The 23,384-nt window shown below is 36.1% G+C and overlaps 1 protein-coding gene across 4 annotated transcripts; it reads left to right on the plus strand.

Annotated features, from left to right (window-relative positions):
- The first annotated feature begins 2,146 nt into the window (after positions 1 to 2,146).
- On the plus strand, positions 2,147 to 15,231 carry LOC134841318 (uncharacterized). 4 transcript variants are annotated; one of them, XM_063857220.1, is made up of 13 exons: positions 2,165 to 2,632; positions 4,755 to 5,015; positions 5,373 to 5,519; positions 9,836 to 10,065; positions 10,253 to 10,457; positions 10,824 to 10,966; positions 11,168 to 11,236; positions 11,305 to 11,389; positions 11,575 to 11,764; positions 12,108 to 12,288; positions 14,036 to 14,112; positions 14,472 to 14,596; positions 14,814 to 15,231. In XM_063857220.1, the coding sequence occupies exons 1-13, from the start codon at positions 2,434 to 2,436 to the stop codon at positions 15,035 to 15,037; spliced, it is 2,136 nt and encodes a 711-aa protein (XP_063713290.1). In that variant the 5' UTR covers positions 2,165 to 2,433; the 3' UTR covers positions 15,038 to 15,231. The 4 variants fall into 4 exon arrangements, with proteins under 4 accessions (XP_063713291.1, XP_063713292.1, XP_063713293.1 ...); XM_063857222.1 differs by lacking the exons at positions 14,472 to 14,596; positions 14,814 to 15,231 and adding an exon at positions 14,188 to 14,444 and having other exon boundaries at positions 2,157 to 2,632; XM_063857221.1 differs by lacking the exons at positions 14,036 to 14,112; positions 14,472 to 14,596; positions 14,814 to 15,231 and adding an exon at positions 13,618 to 14,015 and having other exon boundaries at positions 2,147 to 2,632.
- The last annotated feature ends 8,153 nt before the right edge of the window (positions 15,232 to 23,384 follow it).

Consider the following 23,384-nt stretch of genomic DNA (forward strand, 5'->3'; position numbering starts at 1 on the left):
GAACTAAGTGAAACCACTTCTACCGGTCGTAGTATTTTTTGCAGTGCACAAATGTCTAGTAATCGGGAACTAGACTCTTTTTACCCGGAAACAGTTTTTCTTGCAAGTTTACTTGCTTTTTTTGCTTGCTTTGTTATTGAACATTTACAACTTAAGGCTTGTTACCGCTTGGCCTAGAGATAACGTGGTCGCCGTTGCATCCTAAGGTCTGGGGCGTAAGTCCCGGTCGGCCCTTAATTTCAAATTATTTGAAATGGATTTTTTTTCCAGTCAAAATTGAATGGTCGGACTGTTTTTCTGCTCAAGTTTTGTCGTCTTAGTTGCCACATTACGGATTTATTCTTTTGCTGGAAGTAAGTTTTATTGTTATTGAACATTTACAACTTAAGGCTTGTTACCGCTTGGCCTAGAGATAACGTGGTCGCCGTTGCATCCTAAGGTCTGGGGCGTAAGTCCCGGTCGGCCCTTAATTTCAAATTATTTGAAATGGATTTTTTTTCCAGTCAAAATTGAATGGTCGGACTGTTTTTCTGCTCAAGTTTTGTCGTCTTAGTTGCCACATTACGGATTTATTCTTTTGCTGGAAGTAAGTTTTATTAAAGTTGCAAGTGTTTTTTTTTGTAATTACAGGCGGCTCTTGAAACCTTATTACAAAATCATTTGTTTCCGGCTTAACTTGTCTGCTCGACGATTGTCGGCTTTGTTTCTGCTTTGTTAATTTTATTCCTTTGCTAGTTTATTATTCAAATGTTTTGCTAGGCATGTTTTCATAAAATGAGAACTTTTTCCATTTTTTCTACTCTTATATTTTTTGTGTGTTGTATCGCAAGTGATGTAAAGCTCTGCTTCGTCTTTGTGTATAACTTGATCACGCTCAAATTTGGTTTTTCGGGGTGTGAGTCTTGATTTTTTACAGTTCATTTCCTTTGCTAAATTTGTTACCTTTCATTTTCGCAGCTCCAATATCACTTGACTTGGTCATTGCAGTCCGAAACTCGACTGAGAGGTCTTCAGTTATATCTATTAATCGATTTCGTACGAGGTGATTTGACTAAATGGTACCAGAATTTCAGGCGAAAAGCACCCGAATTCAAAAGTTCTTCCCAGTACTTGGTCGAACAAAAACCGGTTGCTGTAATTACACTCGAGAGCGTAGTGTTATAGTACGACTATGTTTTTTCCTACCTAAGTTACAAATATTGGTACCATTTTTGACATAAATGGCTTCAATTTGTTATATTCCAAATTATTACATGCAAAATTGTGTCTTTTTGTATTTGGTGCTACTTTTGCTGCATTGCATTGGCAATTTATTGGCACATGTATCTGCTTTTTGTTGTTCTGGTTAGTAGGTTGTCTCTTTGTAAGTTTTCAAGGGCCCGTGACCGTAGAATCGAATCCGCTAGCGCAAAAGTTTTAATTTTCAAGGCTTATTTTGACCTTTTCTTTTCTTATTTCAAATTTTAGAGCTGCTTTTTTGCTAGTTTTTGGGAAGCGCAGCTTCGCCTCTGTGTTTTAACTGTTATCAGATGGAAACATTATTTTGGTATAGGGCATAGTTGGTATACGACAAACCAGAATACGTTATTATTGTTCCGACCATTGAATATAGAGAGGAACTTTGTCTTCGGATGTGTTTTGGTTTTTTGTTTTCACGCTAAATCAGGTTTCACAAACAGTTATCGAATCGGTCGAGTAATATATCATCGTAGAGGCCTTTGAGATGTGATTTGAACAACGTTAAAAAAAAATTTTGTTTTCGAGAAAAACCGGCTAGTAAAGCGAGCAAGGTCCTATGAAACAAATTTTTTCTTTTAAGGTCTGAAAAATTTGTTTTATTCCACCAGCAATACTAGTTTTGGAAGCTTCATTTTGAAAGCTCCATTAATTATGTAAAAAAAAGTTGAGTTTTCTTGAAGACAACTGTTGTTGATTATGCCTAATTCAATAACTTTCTATGCGTTCAATTAGTTCTCTCATCACAAAACACACAAAAGAAAACATCTTTTATTTGAATCATTTAAAAAAACAGCTTAAAATATCCTAAGTTTTCTAATGAATAATCGGAACTTTCTACTTTCACAAACGGCTATCCTTGTTAGTATTGGCTCTGTCTGTTCTTTAACACGTTGTTTCTTACAAAGTGTTGATACTTTTTAGAAAAATTCGACAACGAATGGTTACTTGCCTTGATTCATCTCTTTTGGAAGGTGTAAATAAACAGAAAACCAATTTCTTCATTCTAGCATATTCGCGAGTTTTTCATTTTTGGTTTTGAAATGTTATTGAAAGTTACTGGATGGCCGAAAAATTTTCAGTGTGCTGAATGTTTTTCAAAGGAAGATAATACAGACGCAGCAGTCTTTTTTTGTGACCAACTAGAAAAGGGCTTAAAACATTCAGTCCCACTTCGAGCAGTTACAAGTTGGAAGAATGTCAGTTACGTTTCCCGTGTGGCTGCAAAACAGCAAGGTTGAAATTGTAGATTCGGAAGAATGGAGGGGCGTCACGGGGGATTTGTTCGATGCAATCCAGCAACAGTTGGCCCAGAGCCACGTGGCTTACTTCACTGATTTGACAGATGCAGAGAAGTCGCTGTTCATGGACAGGGCTGCCAAATCAATTCAACACTGTTAGTATCACAGTGACAAGTTGTCGCTAGTTGTTAGTTTTTCTTAGTGACTGAAAATAATCAACCATTATGCATTGTGAGTGATAGTCAAATAACAAATATAATATGTTGAAATTCGCTTAAAAGTTTCAAAGTCCTGTTGAGAGCCTGATTCGGAAATAACCAAAGCTTAGTGCTAGAGTTTGTTGTCGTCAGCATATTTGACGACTTAAAAATCAGCCCCTAAAATCTACATCTAGGAAATGTAAAAGGTAAACGGTTTACAAAGTTTTTTCCAAATTAGTGTAGTTTTTTTTGCTTGGTGTGATAAAAGAATCTGAGCGAAAAAGTAGAGATTAGGAATTTTAGTCAGTCATTGTAAAATATGCAAATTGGAAAGAAGTTTTTGAAGACAACTAAATCAAAAAATCATAAAAGCATTTTAAAAATTTTAAAGTAATTTTTCAAAATTTTTTAAGTTATTGATTCCTAAGATGAAGCTAAAAACTCCAAAAACTAACTTCATTTGAGTAAAACTTAACTTTCTAGGCTTTAATTAAGCATAAATAAGCTAATGTAAGCCTGCTCACTCGCTCAAACTTAGACAAAAAATCGAAAATTTCAAACCGGTTTTTCTCGACACCGGGAAAACTTTTTTGAAATTTTTTAATGTCGTTCAAATAACGACTTAAAGGGCTTTAATAAAATATATCACTCAACCCAGTCCGATGATTATTTGTAGTAGCAGATTTTGCGTGGAAAACAAATAAAGCCTGTTCGCTTGCTTTATTCGCTCGAACCGGTTTTTTTCAACACTGGGAAAAAATTTTGGAAATTTTTTTAATGTGGTTCGAGTCACAATATGATTTATCGCTCAGCCCAATCCGATTATTATTTTTGGTACCAGATTTTGCTCGGAAAACAAAAACCAAAAAAACTAAAACACACCCGAATGCAAAGTTCCTCCCCATTTTCAATGGTCGGGACATAAGCGGTTGCTGTGCAAGTAGCACAGAGTGTTCCGACCCAACTCCATAAAAATTAAATAAAAAAGCTTTTCCATGTTTTTTTTTTCAATTTGTGTTGTTTTTTTGGTCGTGTAATAAAAGGATTTGACGAAAACCTAGATGTTGGGCATATTGGATACTCACAGTAAAAAAGGTAAATTGCGGAACGGCTTAAGTCAAAAACAAAAGAGAGAAAAAATCAAAAAAATATCAAATTTTTTTTTTCAATTTGCAGATTTTTTTTGAAAATTAGAATGTTTATTGCGAAGATGGCGAAAAAAACTTTATTTTACTAGAGCTTAACTAAACGTTCATGTTTCATCATTCCAAAGTAAGCCTGCTCGCTTGAAATTAGATTAAAAACACGTAAATTTTTAGCCTGTTTTTCTCGACACTGGGACAACTTGAAAATTTTGTAATGTCGCATGAAAATGGGCTGAAAGGGTTTTTCATATGATATATTATTCCAACCCCTGGCATAATTATCCTTGAGATGATTAATTGTGGTAGATGCTTTTGGTTGAAAAACAAGATAAGCCTGCTCGCTCGCTTTACTCGCTCGAAAATAGACGATAAATCAAACATTTCAAACCGGTTTTTCTCGACACTGGGAAAAATTTTGAATGCCGTACGAATATCGACTGAAACAACTTAAATATGTTATATCACTCAACACAGTCCGATGAATATTTGTGATACCTGATTTTGCGAGGAAAACAAAAAACTAAAAAAGAACCCCAATACAAAGTTTCTCCCCAGTTTCAATGGTCGGAACAAAAAAGGGCAACAATGACGTTTTAGGGCACTTTGACATAAAAATAAAACATTTTGTTTCAGCGCGTGCTTCGCCCTCCAGTTTGGTGCACATAGAGGCCAAAGTTGCTTTAAAAAATTGGATAAACTTAAAATCCCCCTAAAGCCTTCTTGAGGGAAGATGTTAATTTGTTTATAGTCTGTATTTTGTAGCCAATCACATGCGAGTAAGCTTAAATCCGATTTAAAAGTGGGGCGAAGGATATTTCGAGGAGAGGATGTTAACTTGATTAACGAATTAATGTTTTCGCCATCAGTGTCATCATTGGGTAGATTTTGTAGTCGTGCAGGTCGGACAGGTCACTGCACTGATTTTGTTTCAGCTGATAACTACAAGCGAATGACGCAGAAAGTGTCTTACACTCTGGACAGGCACTTGAGCAATGAGGTAGCCCGGGAGTTGCTGGAAGAGGATCCAGTGGAGACGAAGCCTGAATTGGTGATTGAGCATGTGAGAGAGGGCGCTGTGTGTCTGCTGAAGAGGTGGCCAGAGATGAAAGGCAAAGTGTTCAGGTGTCTCAATCAGAGACTTCCCAGTAACTTGAGATTCATCACTTGGAAACTGTTTTTGCAGAACACTCTAGGTAGTAAAGCTACTTGATATATTGCTTGATCTCTTTGCTAGTGTCTCAATAGGATTTTGAAGTAAATAAAATGGAGAATTTACGGCTGATTCTTTTTTCGTCTGGAAAAACTAAGCTGTACATTAATAACAAAAAGGGTAATGGAGTTTGTTTTTCAATTACTTCAAATGATTAGTTGAAACTTGGTAAATGAATGCATGCTTGCTCATAAGATTTTTTTACTGAGTAATAAAAAATATTTGCAGTGAAAATTATTCAAACAAAACTAATATGTTTCAGGCATTAGTTTGTGTGGTCAGTACTATGTCAACTATCGAACTGAACTTCTAGAATTTGTTTGATGATTGATGTGTTTAGCTCGCAAGGTGTACTGTGACTTGTTAGCTGAAGACCCTGAAGCAGTGCACAGTGCACACGAGAGGGATATAGTGCACAAGTGCGAGGCACTTCTCACAGCAGTGCCCATATTCGCACGCGCATTCCCAGAAGCCAAGTCCTCGCCAGGTGAGGGAGATTAATAGTAGATTGTACTATAACTTATCGGAGTAGCTGTTTTCCATCTATGCTGTTTTTAAATGCGTGTGACACCTGTATCACCATCTTTATGCTTTTTCAACTTAGCATGTTTAACGGAAGAATTTTTGCATATTTAAGCTTTATCCAACATTGCAATGCTTTAATGTTTTTAAGATTATTGAACGTAGTGAAGACTCTTATATAGGTCTTGCTGAATTTTTGCTGGTTTTTTTTTCAGGAAAATTCTTAAAAGTCTTATAACTACAGATGTGCATTCATACATATTGATGCATTTATGAATGCGCTTAAGTATATATGCACTTCTTGAGTTCATTGGAATTTCATCTGCTGAAAAAGACGTAAATAGCACTCTCCAAAATACGAACGTGGAAATGGCGCGAAAAAACGAGAACGATTTCTAGTTTTGAAAGTGGAATTTTTTTTTAAGATTTCCAGCGGCAATTTGTAGATTTCAAGCATCCGCCAATCATAAATCGTTCTAGAGGTTCAAAGAGCTTTAAGGGCATCTATTTTTTTTCTTTGAAATTCGAAAGTTGATATTTTGACAACAAAGTGAATGTTTTTTTAAAATGTTTGTTTGCGTTCATTACTTTTTTTTAATCTTCGATTGGCTATGTTTTAAGAGTCGATGAACGTAGTTCAGGCTATTAAATAAGCCGCGATGATTTTTTCTTTCGTTTTTTTTTTAGGATAAGTCTTAAAATTTCTTCAGGCTCAAATTGTCTTTTCCACGGTTTGATTTTTGATTAAGTTCAGTTCATTTTATTTGTTTGCACAAGCAAAGCTTGTGTTATAGTATGAACTATCTTTTTTTCCAACCTAAGTCGCAAATGTTGTTGCGACGCAAATTTTGTTGCGATAAAGTGTGTTCATTTTGATCAATAACCAGCTATTAAGTACAGCCAATGCTAAGGATAATAACACAGACTATTGTTGTTTGTAACGAAAGTAATGGAATATTTGTGCTCGGGGTGGTTGATTTTTTATTAGACAAATTTCGACTTTTTAACTAGCAATTTTTGACGAGAATTTTTAAATATCATTCAAAAAGTATTGTTGTCTGAGCTTAAATTAGGAAAGATATTTCACCTGTGATCTTATTTCGGGGGTTTAATGGGGGTTTTATTTCAAGTTTTGGGGTTTTAGTAAGTGCCATTTTGGCCTTTCGCGCTATTAACGCGTAAGCCATTGATAGTGTCTGCAAAGCTTCATCTGTGTCAATTTGGGTTAATTTTAAACATAAAAGCTCCGATCATAGATTTCACTTGCGTTTTTTGACTGTTTTCCAACCGTCTGTTGGCTATGTTTTTACCCTTGCGATAGCAAGGGTGTTGCAATCGGGCACTAGACTTTTTTCCCGTAAATAACTTTGTCCACAGGACTCATCTCTAGTGTACTTCTGGACTCGCTCCCATTTAAATTCTTAGCGTTCCCGGTCGACTTAGCCCGGAGATAACAAATTCGTCTGATATAGCAAATGTCATGGATTCAAATCTGACCGGTACCTGTTTTTCTTAACGGGTTCCATGTTGAAATTGTCGGTTTTTTTTGTCTGCTTTTGTTTTTTCGGCCTAGTTGCCCCATTGTCAAATTGTTTTTGTTTGCTATGCGCACTTTACCTTGTAGTGGCTCTTATTGTTTTGAGTTACTTTTGCTGTTTGTAATTTCTTGACTTGTATGTTTTGATTTTTTTCTGTCCAAATGATTTCCGCTGATATTTTATCGGGTTAGTGACCTATTTTTGAGTCATTTCAAGTGAAACGTAGTTTTTATGCTCGCTGATTCTGGATCGCACATTTTGCCAAAATCTAAATAGAAATTATAGGTCACATTTTTCATGACGACATTATTTTTTCGGCGTTTTTGTGGTTTCTTTTCCTTTTTTCCCGATACTGGTTTCGGCCTATAATTTATTGGTTTAGTGGTCTCATAATGCGTCTGTTGCCCAGCCATAATTGTTGTATCGCGAAGTGTTGCGAAGCTCAGCTTCGTCTGCATTGATTTTTTAATTTATGAATGCTGACTATTTAAATGACCTGAATGCAGAGCTGTAGCTTTGATGCCATCATGGGAGGGACGGAGGAGGGCACTGCAGTTTAGGGTAATGTAAAGGTGGGATTCATCCATCTATGCTTTTTGTAACGTGCGTTTTTCGATTCAGCGCTTATTTCACCAAGTTTGAAGTTAGCTAGCCTATGGTGGGGTGAATCAGCATTTTTTCTCACAGTGTGCGAAATCAGACTCCAAGCATGACCACCCATATCTTTTTAGCAAAAGAAGTATGACGTTTTAAGGTAACTTGAAAAGTTCTCAAAAAACCTACATTAGATGTCATTCACTTAAGAAAACTTGAAGCAACAACCAACTGTAATTGAATGCTTTCAAAGTTTTCTCAGATGGTTCAAGTCTTGTCTCCAAATTTGACTGCTCGGATATTTTCGGCTATGTGACGTTATATGACTTATAATTTTTTTTTTAAATACGGTTGATTTCATAAACTTTACAAAGATTGCAATTCTCAACCCTATAGTTAGGTGCTGTTAAGGTGCTCTCAGTTAATTTCAAGTTTTGGTTTTGAGTTTTGACGGCTTATAACCTGTATAATTTTCGAAGTGTGACTTTTTTATGGTTTTTGGAAGATTTTCGAAAAATAAGATTACTTTCTAATAACCAAACAAATTTTAGATTTGAAAATATTTTACTGAAGTTAGAGTTCTCCATTCCATTCTGGGATGCTCTCAGCGATCTACGAGTATGTTTGGATAATTGACTAGGGAACACTCTTAGTTTCTGAGATATATTATATTCTTGATTTTCCAAAGCTTCTCAAAGTTAAATTTCAAAAAAAAATGCTTCGCATAAATTGAAGTTGTCTAACCTTTGATGACGTGATGTCAGGGTACTCACCGCAGTTGTATTTATAGTCCACTTATGTATGATTGATCAAAATCTTTCAGTTATCAAAAGTTTTTAAAAAGCAGGTTTATAAGAAGTTCCACATTTTAATTTCTCGACCATCCATCCAACTAGTTATCCATCTAACTAGCAATCAATTCAATTAGCCATTTGAATTATACAAGCAGCCATGCATAAATTCAGCCATCCGTTCAACCAGCCATCTAGCTATTCATTCCTTTGTCTATCCTGTCATCCATGCATCCATTGATCCCTATATTCCTCTAGATCAACCCCATACTCCCATCTGGCCATCCAGCCATCCGTCCATCTATGAAACCATCCATTTATTTAGCTATCTGTCGACTTAGCGATTCAGCTATTCATCCTGCCGCCTTCCATCCATCCATGGGTACACCCATCTTAAGCGGTCATCAATCATCCTGCAATCCATCCGGTATTCCATCTACACAGCCAATCATCCTTGATCTAGCCGTCCGTCCATCTAAAAACTTATCCGTCCCGCATCCATCCATCAAGCTATGCAGCCATCTATGCATGCCACCAATCATCCACGCAGTCATCCGTCATCGATCTAGCCATCCATCCAACTAGCCAGCTGTCCGTCCATTCATTCTTCAAACCAGCCATCCATCCACCTGGCAATCCAGGGACAGATTTAGGGGGGGGGGGGGCGGACGCCCCCCCCCCCCTCAGGGATTCGACCCCCTGCCGACCCAAAGGATCCCCCCTTACGTACTTTTTAAGAAATCCATTTTTGACCGACCGACCCTAAAATTTTTCTAAAGGCGCCTTGGGCGCCAATTTATACTAACTTTGAGGGGCAGCGCGCGCCAAAAAAACGCTATTTTTCTGTCAACATTTTCCAAAAAGTGCCCAAAAACGGGAAACAGAAAATTTGGTCTATCTACGGTCTCTATAGTGCTTTAAAAGAGCTCGGAAATCAATTTGGTTGACCTAAAAAAGAAGGTCGTCAAAATTTTTCGAAAATCCGGCCCCCCCTCCTCGAGAAAATCCTAGATCCGCCCCTGTGGCAATCCATCCATTCTGCCATCCATACATCCAACCAGGCATCCAACTATGCTTCAAGCCATTCATCCAAACAACCAGCAGTCTAGCCATCTATACATCCATCTATCCTTACAATCATTAGCTGCTGTGGGCCTGCTAGTTCTTAATAATTGCTTCTGTTATATAGATTCTTAAATTTTTTGTATTCAAGGAGAGACGGGATTCTACGTTGCGAACTTTTGTGGAAATCGTTAAAATTTTGCCTCTGCGAGCGAGTTTCATGATATAACGTTTTTCTTTTTGTGTATAAAAGAAATACAATAGTTTTAAAACTTGAACTAAACTTGTCTTTTCAGCAATTGCGAGTACAATGTCCAAAGTGCTCTCTTATTACCACGCTAAGCTGCGAACCGCCAACAGACTGATAGATGTTCAGTACCTCCTCCTCATCCCCCTGCTTCAAGTGAGCGTGGAAGTGCAGTCTACAGAAAAGGTGGCTAGTCCAGGCTCAGTGGCCAGTCTGGTGGAACAGTACATTACTCTGTTGGAATCGCGACCTTCTTTTGTCCGAGATGCATGGGGAGAGGTGTGTGGTTGCATGATGTTATGGCGCTTTTTGTTGGAAAGCATAGTATTCCCGAAAAAAAGTCGAGGGCTATTTATATTAGCAGGTTTTGCTTTAAAATTAATTAAATAAAATTGAATCTCTTCATCATCTATCACATGAAAGAAATCCTTATCAATCTATAATAATCGTAGCTTTGTTACACCAGGCGACGACAGGGGTGAAGCTGCAGGAGTTCTGCAAGGGTGTGGGAGAGGAGTTGAGGAAGATAGACTCCAGCCTCACTGACTATATCTCGTCGCTCTACTCGCAGGAGAAAGTGAACGACACTACGAAACCAGACTCAGCTAACGAAGTGCTCACTGCTTCTCTGAAGGCCATGCTAAAGCCGCTGATACGGAGTATGTTTGTCGGTGAGTGAAGTTCCACGAGATTTAAGAAGCTATCAGTGCTTCTCCATTGATTGCTATTATTGTTTTGTCCCGGATAGGTTGCCATCTGTAGGTTAGCGTAATTTAATTCGATTTAAGTCCAACGCGCGGGAGCTTCGAATACTTTTAAATGGACCCTTCTATCATTAAAAGCGTCATGTGGCCTCTAGATTGTAAATAGCTACAAAGATTTGGCAAATATTTTTTATTCGAACAGATTTTGAATCAATATTTGCGTTGTCAACTTAAAATGAAGTTAACGGAAGCCTTGCAGTGGGCGAGAATGTAGTGTCTTAAGTTTTGTAGACTGTTTCCCTTCAACTTTAATTTCCATGTGTTCATATTTAGGCTTCCTGGAGTGTGAGGTGGTATTGTACATGTGGGATCAGTGGCTGATGGGGTTGGATGTGGGGGGAGACTACGATGTGTGGACTCCCCTCGCCACCCTCACCCTCCTTCTCATGAAGGAGCCACTCATGCGAGCCACTAATGTTAGTTACCATTTGTGATCGAAATAGCTCTAAACCCAAGAATAAGAAATGGCCAGAGGTATGAGGCCCAAGCGAAGTATTACTTCTTGTCTCATGGCTTAAACAATCCAAACGTTCATTCAGTATGATAGAATTTCAAACTCAATGTAGCAAATGTTTTAGTTTCAGGCTATCATTGACTAATTTTTTAAAACATTTCAGTCGCAGCAGCTGGAGGAGGTGACTCAGAGGCAGACTATTCTTCTGACTGTCGACAATTATCAATATGAAGTAAGTAGCAGTTTCTCAGGCTCCTTATTATCGAAATATTAGAAGAGTTGAATTTGAATTTGTTTTAGTTCCATAAACATTTCTACAAGCCCCTCTACCAGAAGCTGAACGAGAAGTATAGCCATGAAGCACCTGTGGTCGACCCCCTGTCGAGTAAGTTGAATAGAAGTACTCTTTCGTTATATTTGAGAGGGTCTCCTAAAAATCTTTTCATGAATTTAATTATCCGATGCCCATGATTTTTGTTGGTGAAAATTGCCTTTTTTTGATAAGCCACATCAACTACGGAAGCCTAAGCTAATGAATGAACACAAAGGGTTAAATTCTTGTCATTGCAGCTCTAGGTCTTCCCGCTCCCTGGATCCACTGGACTAAGGAAGTTCTTCCAGAGAGGAAGCGAGTGGAGGACAGGCGGCTGGCGAGGGAACAGAGAGCGGCATTCAAACTGCGCCAGCTGAGAAACGAGAGAGAACAGCAGGCTGCAAACCAGAGACACGAACTCCCGCCCGCTGGAGCTTTGGACCCCAAGTTAGTTGGCATCTCACCACTCAGGGAATATCTAAGTGGTTAGATTCACATATCGATCCTATTTTCAGGACAAGAATATATTGATAAACTGGAAGATAATTCATGAAGAAATTCAGAAGGCTCAATGTTAATTCTTTACAATGGAAATTAAAAAATTTTAACTCAGTTCAGAAATGCAAGTTTTTCTGCTAATTGATCGCGATGCCAAAATTATAATAGACAATCTCTGAGAAGATTTATTGAGGTTGGATCCTTTTAGTGTTCAAAAAAATCGATGAGATGGTTCTGCTGCCTCTGTAAATTTGAACATTTTTGAAAAAGTGTTGTTTAATGTGTTGTGTAGTCTGGACAAGAGCAACCTGGCGAAGGCGGAGGCGGACAAGCGACTGTTAAGTGAAGATAGAGTGTATTTGGAGCAGAGACTGAACGAGGAGACTGAGAAGAGAGAGCAGGTGGAGAGAAGGGCTAGGGAGGAGATCGCACAGCTGCAGTCAGAGCTGAACAGACTGCGTAGAAATAACCAGGTGAGAAGAGGAGAACATGTGTCTATCATTACGCAAGCGAAGAGTAGTACCATATACCGAAAGCCACCTTTTTGCTCGAACTCTATTTAAAGTATTCACTTAATCGGTTGCTGTACAGCTTTTGTTCATGAACATGTGATTGATATCCGCTTATTTGGTGGAAATTTCCTCTTTGATAAAAATAGGTATTAAGCTGAAATTGTCATGGCCTTTTCGCAGAATTTTATTCATTATGGTGGTGCAAGTGGAGTACGGCTATTCCACTCTGTGTCTGCATAATACGCTAGTCTCTTTTTACCTGAGCTCGCGTTCTAAGTCATTCGAAATTTTCAATTGGGAATTTTTAACCTTTTTTGGAATTATTTCTTTTTCGCAATTTACCCTGCCAAATCTAAGAATTCAGTTAAAAGAACAGGTGGTAGGAATTATTTCTGTAAAATGGTTTTGTACGCCCTAGTTTTAGTCTAAAAAAAAGTTTTAGCCTTAGGAAAAGGTCATTTTTGTCATTAAGCTATTTTTGTTATACTTTTCCCCTTTTCAAGAGTCGATGAACGTATTTCAGACTCTTATGTAGGTCGTGATGATTTTTTTAAGGCTCAAATTCACTTTTTCGTGGTTTGACCTTTGAGGAAAACTCCGCTGTGTTTTGAAATAGATTGATTGAATGATTTTTTTGGATCTTGTTAACTATTTCCCCCTTTTGGACCTTGCTAACTATCCCCCCCTATGCGTGTATTATTTTTGACATACATTTCTTTATAAAATATGCATTTCAAAAATGTCAAAAATTAATTGGCTTCTTATTTTCGCGCGTTCGTATTTGTATTAGCTACTATTTATATAGTACCTACATAAAAAATTTATAATATTTTTTTTTCGGAAAATTGTCTTAAGCTATTGAAAATGTTCGACCAAGATTCGATTTTTTTCCACTTTCTGATATGTTTGTACGAATACTTACTGTATAACAGATGGCGCGACACTTCGTTTCCGCCTCTGTGATTCGTATGCTTTCAGCAATTGAATTCACTCAATATGAACAACTTAAAGATTTTCGACGAATTTAGTCAGTGACTCATAGTGCTCTAGGACAAGATCGATTAATTTTAGCCCGCGGAGTAGTTTATAACAGATCGCATTGATTGGGTACGTTTAGCGTGCTCAGCCATGTATCCGGTATTCCTTCTGTAAGACTTCGTGCTGTGGCGCAAAATCGTTGCCGTTTTCTATTTGTCCGGAGCTACTTCCAGTTTTTTGTTTGGAATGTGAATTGAACTCAAATAAAAAAATTAGAAGATCGAGATTTAACTAGCTATTTTTTTCGTGAAGCCGGAGCCTGAAATTCCAGTTACTAAGGTGGATACTCCTGTATCTATGAAAAAAGCACCAGGCCTTGACTCTATGACCAAAATGGACACTCCTGCCCCTGTGAACAAACTGCCAACCATTGATTCCATGAACGAAAATGATCCCGAGACCAATGCCAGGGCTAATTCCCAAGCGGGAAATCAGACCCTTATTGGCGAAGCCCTCAGTGAAAAAGAGGCTGCCATTGGAAATGTATGTTAAGCGTGAATGAGTGAAATCATCTGAATGGGTTTTGTAATGGAATTCTCAGATGACTTAAAAATTGTAGTTTCAATTTTATCATCTACAGTAATCGGTAAATGGAAGCCTAATTTGGCTTAACTTAGTACATGCTTCTAGGTCAACTGATTCAAGCTGTAACAAAAATGCATACTTTTAGCAATCGCCAGATAACCCACCGGGCGGTAACGTAATCGCCCCGGACAACCAGTCCTTAAGCTCCCCCTCAAGAATGAGGTCAGTTTAAACACAGTAACAGAATATTATTTTCCAAAATTAACAAACAACTAACCACAAATTGTCTCTTTGCAGCTTCGGATTCCCACCATCGACTCCACAAAATAACTAACACTAAAACTTTCGCTAGTGTGTTGCGTGTTTCATAAAACTGCTGTTTTCGCCCTATTTTTGAATCATAACCCGTTTGAATCTTGGTAGTCTGTATTTATCCGAAAGAACATTTTATCTACCAGGGACTTGTCTTTGATATGAATTGAGCCACCAAAATCGAAAGATAATTTTCGCACAGCTGCACTAAATCACTGTCAAGGAAACGTATAGAAAATGTTCATTGGAACATAAGAACATTTTTGCAGTGAGGTGACAATGATGACAGGGTTCCATGCTCCTTCCAACTCAGTGAGAGGAACAGACCAGCCAAAGAGTCCCATCGAGGCATTGTCTCTATTTCTGCAAAACTTCACCAGAGACATCTCACAAGGTTGGCTCTTGTTTCCGAATTAGTAATTAAGGGTCAATTTTTGGCATCTAGATATTTCAAGATGACTTACGTAAAGTTGAAACATGAGTTTGTGATCGTTTATCCCGTGAAATAATGTCTGATCCTGTTGCTAGCTATGTTCCGAAATTGAATAGTTGCTCATTATCTTCGAATTCTTGAGAGCAAAAGAAAATAACTTAATGCTTCCCTTTTGCAGTGACTGGAGGTAACGTGGGAGATCTTGACGTCAGCACTAACCTCTACCTTAGTAACTACGAGGATCTGAGAAGACAGGCGGAGAAAGACATTATGGGTCACGTGATGCAGGACTACGATTGGGCACTGTACACAGAGAGCGACCAGAAGAGGTACAGAGAGGACATACAGAGACTAACCGAGACCAGTTTCGAGAAAACATATTTAGACGCTATGAACTCGTGATCTAACAAGCAATACTCAGTAAACTAGAGAAATTAGGCGAATCTTAATCAAGTTGACATGGTGGTTTTGTACATAAAACTATTTTTTGACGCATCAAAACTGTAGATTGTAAAATTGTAGATAAATATGAAATACCATCTTTTTATTTAGTATGTGTTTATTGTGAGCGTAAAAACAGAAAAATTCTTTGATGTTCACCCTCAAATTTGATTTTTTTTTGCTGTTTGAATTTCAATTTTTCTAGTTCAATTCAAATTCATACGCTCTCGAAAGTTCAAATGGCACAAAAAACGCGAATTACTTCTGGTTTCAATAATGGATTGTCATTTACGAATTCCCAGTAAAAAAAAACGAAATCCCACTGAGTTATACGAAATCCCACTGGTTTATTTTCCCCTAGAAACTCGTGGTCATTTTTCGGCCTCATTAATATCATAGATGGCTTGCTTTGTAATCGAATCAGCCACTTTCACGCCTCTGACAGAAACTACAACCCTGATTGTTTCGATAGAGGTCTTTACTGTCTCTTTTTACTGACTGATTATTTTCTACCAGATTTTTTTCTTATGGTGATAGTAAATTAGTTCTGATCAAAGTTTTTTGGCCGATATTTTTGGAAAGCTATCAGTTGTGCTCTAATATGGTTTCACAAATGATTCGTACTTTTGAATCGACTTTGGCAATCGAGTTTATCGGAAATTGAAACGAGCTCGAAAGTTCGCGTATACTTATATTTGAAAATCGCATGTGATGCAAAGCTAAACTTGACATCGATCGCATTTGGTTAATGGAGGACCAATACGCTCTGAAAATACAAAAAGTGAAACTAGTGGTTATTAGTGCGAAATGTAAAAAATTTTCTGACGGCCTGTATTCAAGTTGAATTTGGTTCATCAAATTAAATTAAAAGAAGGATAAATAAATGTGCTTTTAAGATTCAATGAACGTAGTTCAGTCTCTTATATAGGTCGCTATGATTTTTTCCGTTTTTTTTAGGAAAAGTCATGAAATTTGTTCAGGCTCAAAGTTACTCGTTCGCCGTTTGACTTAGGATCAATTTTAAAGTTCAGTTCATTTTCTTTGTGAAAAGTAAGGCAAATTCCACTATCGAACAGCAGAAATTTTACCTATTTACCCAGTTTTCTCAAATTGGGTGAATTTTATCAAAACAGTTTGTTGTTCTAGGAATTCAAAGAGATTTAAAGCCATCTAAATTTGGATGCTGGGATTTTTTCTGGGATCCGGGGGTATGTTTATTTTTCCTGTTACTTACGTTCATTGACTTTTTTCCAACTGTTTTTGGCTATCTTTTTCTGACAAGGGCTTAATTTATAGCCAACTCCTAATTTTTGACAAAAGTGAACATTTCTTCGTATAAAGTTTCTGAAAGGTTTTAATTTTGAGCGAAAAACAGTAATATATCAGCTATCATAAGGTTGCGTTTTTTAAACAAAAGGGGATCGTGTTTGCTATCCGACGTGAAACTTTCTTTGGTAACACGGATTTTTCTGTGCTATCAGGAAAACATGCGATTTTTGTAATGAAAAATATCTATTATTGTTACAATAGTTTGCAATATTCCGATTTGTTTTTTTTTGGTAAAACTTAAGTAAAACTATTCATCATTTTATAGTGCGTTCAGTCGGCAAGATTCTGGATCAGCAACACCAATTAAAGCCATTTTCCCGTTCTTTATTTGAAGATCTATAGATATTTGTTTTCAATTTTTTTCCGATACAATAAGATCTGTTTTTAGGTTTGAAGCAATAAGATGTTTTTGTGTTCCAACCATTGCTTATTTTTTAAAAAATAATTGACGTTTGTTAAGAAAAAAAAATCGCTAAAAAAGTTATAATAATTAATGTGAGTTCATCAAACAGAACTTTTGGTCTTTAAACAGACCAGTAGGCTGAATCTTGTATTTGTTACTTGAATTACATACTCATTTTTTATGAAACTGATTTTTGATGAGCTTGAATAGTAGTTGTACAACGGCTCGTTAATTGACCAAAAGGCAAGCCTGCGCTAGACAAAATTAGAATGAGCAAAAAATTTGGTTGAATAAACAAACTAACTGTTGTAATACTAATGGTAAAAGTTTTTAAAGAGACTTTTTTTAATTTGGCGCTTTGCTTTGTTTTTTTTTGCTTCCTTGTCCTCAAAATTGTGTTATAATTTCCTTTACGAGAAGATCTAGTTTTTCTTCTTTTTTCTGTTTTGCAAAAAAAAAGATGTGGTGTGACCAGTAAGAAAAAATCCGCGTAAAGTTGAAAATACTCGAATGTGATTGGCTGAAAAAGATATCAAGTGTAATTTTGAAGTAGTTACTCAAAATTTTATAGAAAATTTTTTTAAGAAACGACCAAATTCGTTCAAAATCATTTGATAAATGAGATAATGTTATTAATCACCCTTGAGATAATAGAAGGTATAGCAATCTTTTTCCCCGTTAATCTTGGGATCGAATCTGACCAGGACCTGTTTTTCTTTCAAACGGGAAACATTCTGATTCGAAATGAAAATGTCGGCCAATTAATCGTCTGCTTATCTGTATTTGGTTTCACTGATTTTATTTTATTCGCATACTTTAGTCACATATGATTTCACTTTTTTTGCAAAATTTTTGGTTTTTCTTAAGCTTTCATAAAAAGGAATCATTTGAAAGGCCGTTTACTTTCTTGTGTGCTTGCATACTCTCGTAGAGTCTGTTTTTACTTGAACCTTTTGTCTTTTGACCTCGAAAAATCTGTGGGGGAATATCGGACTGATATTTAAAAAACTTTTCAAATATTTTTTCGAAAACTATCCCTCCGAAACCTAAATTATTGGTCTCAATTATTAGAATGGTCTTGAAAAGCTCCCTGCATAAGCGGCTACTCTCAAAGTTTTTTTTCACAAATAAAGTTTTTTACACATTTCTTACACAAATTTATTTTCTCATTTTTTTCTGGAGAACAACTAGCCTCTCATATCTGATATTATTGGTTCAATGAAAATAGCGAGTAGTGGGAAGCTCCCTTGATTATTTACAGAAAAAAATATCGTTCACTGAAAAACAACTGTTTGATTTTTTTGACCGTTTTTTCAAACTTTTGAATGTTTGCTCCCGAAAACCACCCTGCCATACCTGTGATTTTTGGTTTAGTTCAAAGAACGAGTTCTGGAAGCTCATTTGCTTATTCGACTACGCCCAAATTTTTGTGACACCCAAAGTTATGGCCCTCGGAAAGTCAAAGTTTTTATTTTAATACCCTAATTTTGAAAAAAAAAAGTTTTTAGATTTTCTCAAAAACCACTCTCCCAAATCTGAGACTTTGGATTCATTTGAAATTACAGGCTGCATTAATATCCTCTGCACAAGCGGCTACCCTATACTTTTTACGCAAAAAGCTATGGTTCTGTGAAATTTCAGATTTTTAATCTGATAACCGGTTTTTGAACTTTACAAGCTAGCTAACCTGCCGAATCAGCTATCATAGGTAACATGTTGTAATCGAAACAACGTGTTGTTGAAATCATACTTTTTTTTTACTATGTCCGGTTTGTTTGGAAAAAGCTACATCCTTCAAACAAGTCAAAATTTTGAAAACTTGATAGGTTTTCCGAAGCTTTTTGACTTTAGCGAAACCTACCGTTCCAATTCTTAGGTTGTGTTCAATCGAGAAACTGGTTCTGGGAATCTTCTCTGCTTAAACCGGTTCTGTAAATCTTCTCTCCCACAATGAGTTTTTTTTCGCAGAACAATTTATCGTTTTTCGAAATTCTTTTAACATTATTTAGAAACGTTTTGAATTCTCTTAAAATTTAATTAATCAAATCTGCGATGAGAAGTTAAATTGACAGAACCGGTTGCAATAAATACTCCTGCGGAAACGGCTACTCCTTAGTGTTTTTAGGAGAATGGTTATTTCCTTGGGACAATTTATTATTTCATAATTTTCTACTCTCTCACTTATTTTAATAGAGAAACAAATAAGGTTTTGGAAAAAATTTCTAATATTTTTTGGAGAAACGTTTAAGGGTTTTTGAAAATCAACTTTTCATGTGTTCATGAAAAATTTGGTTAACCTAGTTTTTTTTCAAGGTTTAAACTTTTTTTCGACTGATGTTATTTTTATGTTTGTGTTGTATCACAAGTGGTGAAGTTCCGCTCTGATTTCCGCTCTGAAATAAGATAATGGTTCATGTTTTCTGCTTACGTTGTTGTCTTCTCACTGCTAGGTAAAAGAAATACATTCATATGCTACAAATGTGTCTCGTGTGATTTGATAGTTGCTAGGTTCAATTATGCATGTTAGGTTTACTGATTTGATCCATGTCTTTGTGTATCACTGATACATCGTTTTATTGATCCATCCAATTTTCATCTTAGTTTGATATTTTTTCGACTCTGCCCAAGTGTAAATCAACCAATGTCAGAATCGTTTGTCTTTTATAGAAGAATCTATTTTTTTTTCGGAGTTGAAAAAAATTTAGCTTAAAAATTTTACTGGCAGTGACCTTTTACATCATTTTCACGTAGAAAATATGAGTAGTTTTGTATCGTGTCCCGGATCCTAAGGGGGGGGGGGGGGTCCTTCCTAAGGGGGAGGGGGGTCCTCACGTAAAAGCAAAATCCTAGGAAAGGGTTCCTTAATTTTCTGCAAGACCCTTATCCTAAGATTTTGTAAACTAAAGAAATTTTCTTCCACCCAAAAGCAGAAGACCCCCTACTTAGGATCTTGCTAAGCTTAGCTTAACAACAAGGGACACGATACAAAGTTCTTTCTAATTCCAATTTTTGGGGTCCTAATTTTTGGTCCTGGTTAATTATATGAATCATATTAATTGTTATATTTGTTTGGGGCAAATGAATGTTCGACCTAGTTGAAATTTGTTAGTGAACGGGGAATTGACTTTTATGGTATATAATAAAAATTCGCCGGCGATTTTGTCAGCGTAGCTTAACTGTTGACAGCAGTAAATTAATTCCTTAACGTGACCTATATTTTATAGTGAAAAGGCAGTAAATTGAAACTTTTATCCAAAGGCGGCGGCCGTTTCTGGGCAAAATATACCAAATGAAAACTTTGTCAAATTTTGAAAAAAGAAAAATGAAGTTGGAGGGAACTTGGTCTAATTTCAATAAACTATCAAAACTCGAACAAAATGCTTTAAAAAATTGATTAACAAATTTTTTACACGGTCTCCATTGGAAAAACGGTGATTACTTTTAGATAAACTTGACTCAATTACTTCAGAGTTTGATGAGAAATCCTGGTGCCGTTTTTTACGCTAGAAAAAAAGACCGAATTTTTGGCTAAGTACTAAGACCGAAATACTGAAAACCTAGATGATTTGGGCTGTCCTCGGGCTGAAAAGTTATATTTCAAAATTATCCAAGTTGCAATAAACAAGTACCTCATTACAGCTCCAGGAATCATTGTGCCCTGAAGAAAAGCAAGGTTTGTTATGATTGGCTGAAAATGAACAACAGCGACAGATTAGCCAAAGTGGAGACATACCTATCACCAAATTCACTCTTTGTGCTTACATGACTCCAGAGGGTGATATTAAATTTTCATTATTAAGAAAAGAGCGTATTGATTGCAGCGACCAAATTGTTCAGAGGAAGGAGCAAAAAATAGTTTCCGAAGAAGAGTTGTCTACACTAAAGAGATTTTTTCCAGTTATTGATCAGTTTGTACACTTCGATACATTCAAGTTTGAGCAGAAGAAATTTTACCTATTTACCCAGTTTTCTCAAATTGGGTGAATTTTATCAAAACAGTTTGTTGTTCTAGGAATTCAAAGAGATTTAAAGCCATCTAAATTTGGATGCTGGGATTTTTTCTGGGATCCGGGGGTATGTTTATTTTTCCTGTTACTTACGTTCATTGACTTTTTTCCAACTGTTTTTGGCTATCTTTTTCTGACAAGGGCTTAATTTATAGCCAACTCCTAATTTTTGACAAAAGTGAACATTTCTTCGTATAAAGTTTCTGAAAGGTTTTAATTTTGAGCGAAAAACAGTAATATTGTCAGCTATCATAAGGTTGCGTTTTTTAAACAAAAGGGGATCGTGTTTGCTATCCGACGTGAAACTTTCTTTGGTAACACGGATTTTTCTGTGCTATCAGGAAAACATGCGATTTTTGTAAAAAAAAATATCTATTATTGTTACAATAGTTTGCAATATTCCGATTTGTTTTTTTTTGGTAAAACTTAAGTAAAACTATTCATCGTTTTATAGTGCGTTCAGTCCGCAAGATTCTGGATCAGCAAGACCAATTAAAGCCATTTTTCCGTTCTTTATTTGAAGATCTATAGATATTTGTTTTCAATTTTTTTCCGATACAATAAGATCTGTTTTTAGGTTTGAAGCAATAAGATGTTTTTGTGTTCCAACTTTTGCTGATTTTTTAAAAACAATTGACGTTTGTTAAGAAAAAAAAATCGCTAGAAAAAATATAATAATTAAGGTGAGTTCATCAAACAGAACTTTTGGTCTTTAAACAGACCAGTAGGCTGATCTTGTAACTGTTACTTGAATTACATATTTTTTTTTATGAAACCGATTTTTGATGAGCTTGAATAGTAGTTGTACAACGGCTCGTTGATTGACCAAAAGGCAAGCGTGCTCTAGACAATTTTAGAATGAGCAAAAAATTTGGTTGAATAAACAAACTAACTCTTGTAATACTAATGGTAAAAGTTTTTAAAGAGATTTTTTCAAGTTCGAACAGCAGAAGTTTTACCTATTTACCCAGTTTTCTCAAATTGGGTAAATTTTATCAAAACTGTTTGTTGTTCTAGGAATTATAAGAGATTTAAAGCCATCTAAATTTGGATGCTGGGGTTTTTTCTGTTACTTACGTTCATTGAATTTTTTCAGAGTGTTTTTGGCTATCTTTTTCTGATAAGGGCTTAATTTATAGCCAACTCCTAAATTTTTGACAAAAGTGAACATTTCTTTGTATAAAAGTTGATAGCGAATCAACTATCATAGGTAACATGTTGTAATCGAAACAACGTGTTGTTGAAATCATACTTTTTTTACTATGTTAGGTTTGTTTATGAAAAAGCTACATCCTTCAAACAAGTCAAAGTTTTGAAAACTTGATAGGTTTTCGGAAGCTTTTGGACTTTAGCGAAACCTACCGTTCCAATTCTCAGGTTGTGTTCAATTGAGAAACTGGTTCTGGTAATCTTCTCTGCTTAAGGCGGTTCTGTAAATTTTCTCTCCCACAATGAGTTTTTTTTCGCAGAACAATTTATCGTTTTTCGAAATTCTTTTAACATTATTTAGAAACGTTTTGAATTCTCTTAAAATTTAATTAATCAAATCTGCGATGAGAAGTTAAATTGACAGAACCGGTTGCAATAAATACTCCTGCGGAAACGGCTACTCCTTAGTGATTTTAGGAGAATGGTTATTTCCTTGGGACAATTTATTATTTCATAATTTTCTACTCTCTCACTTATTTTAATTGAGAAACAAATAAGGTTTTGGAAAAAATTTCTAATATTTTTTGGAGAAACATTTAAGGTTTTTTGAAAATCAACTTTTCATGTGTTCATGAAAATTTTGGTTCACCTAGTTTTTTTTCAAGGTTTAAACTTTTTTTCGACTGATGTTATTTTTATGTTTGTGTTGTATCACAAGTGGTGAAGTTCCGCTCTGATTTCCGCTCTGATTTCCGCTCTGATTTTCGCTCTGAAATAAGATAATGGTTCATGTTTTCTGCTTACGTTGTTGTCTGCTCACTGCTAGGTAAAAGAAATACATTCATATGCTACAAATGTGTCTCGTGTGATTTGATAGTTGCTAGGTTCAATTATGCATGTTAGGTTTACTGATTTGATCCATGTCTTTGTGTATCACTGATACATCGTTTTATTGATGCATCCAATTTTCATCTTAGTTTGATATTTTTTCGACTCTGCCCAAGTGTAAATCAACCAATGTCAGAATCGTTTGTCTTGTATAGAAGAATCTATTTTTTTTCGGAGTTGAAAAAAATTTAGCTTGAAAATTTTACTGGCAGTGACCTTTTACATCATTTTCACGTAGAAAATATGAGTAGTTTTGTATCGTGTCCCGGATCCTAAGGGGAGGGGGTCCTTCCTAAGGGGGAGGGGGGTCCTCACGTAAAAGCAAAATCCTAGGAAAGGGTTCCTTAATTTTCTGCAGGACCCTCATCCTAAGATTTGTAAACTAAAGAAATTTTCCAACCAAAAGCAGAAGACCCCCTACTTAGGATCTTGCTAAGCTTAGCTTAATAACAAGGGACACGATTCAAAATTCTTTCTAATTCCAATTTTGGGGTCCTAATTTTTGGTCCTGGTTATTTATATGAATCATATT

This window comes from Symsagittifera roscoffensis, chromosome 3 (assembly GCF_963678635.1).
Source record: "Symsagittifera roscoffensis chromosome 3, txSymRosc1.1, whole genome shotgun sequence".
NCBI classification, from domain to species: Eukaryota; Metazoa; Xenacoelomorpha; order Acoela; family Convolutidae; genus Symsagittifera; species Symsagittifera roscoffensis.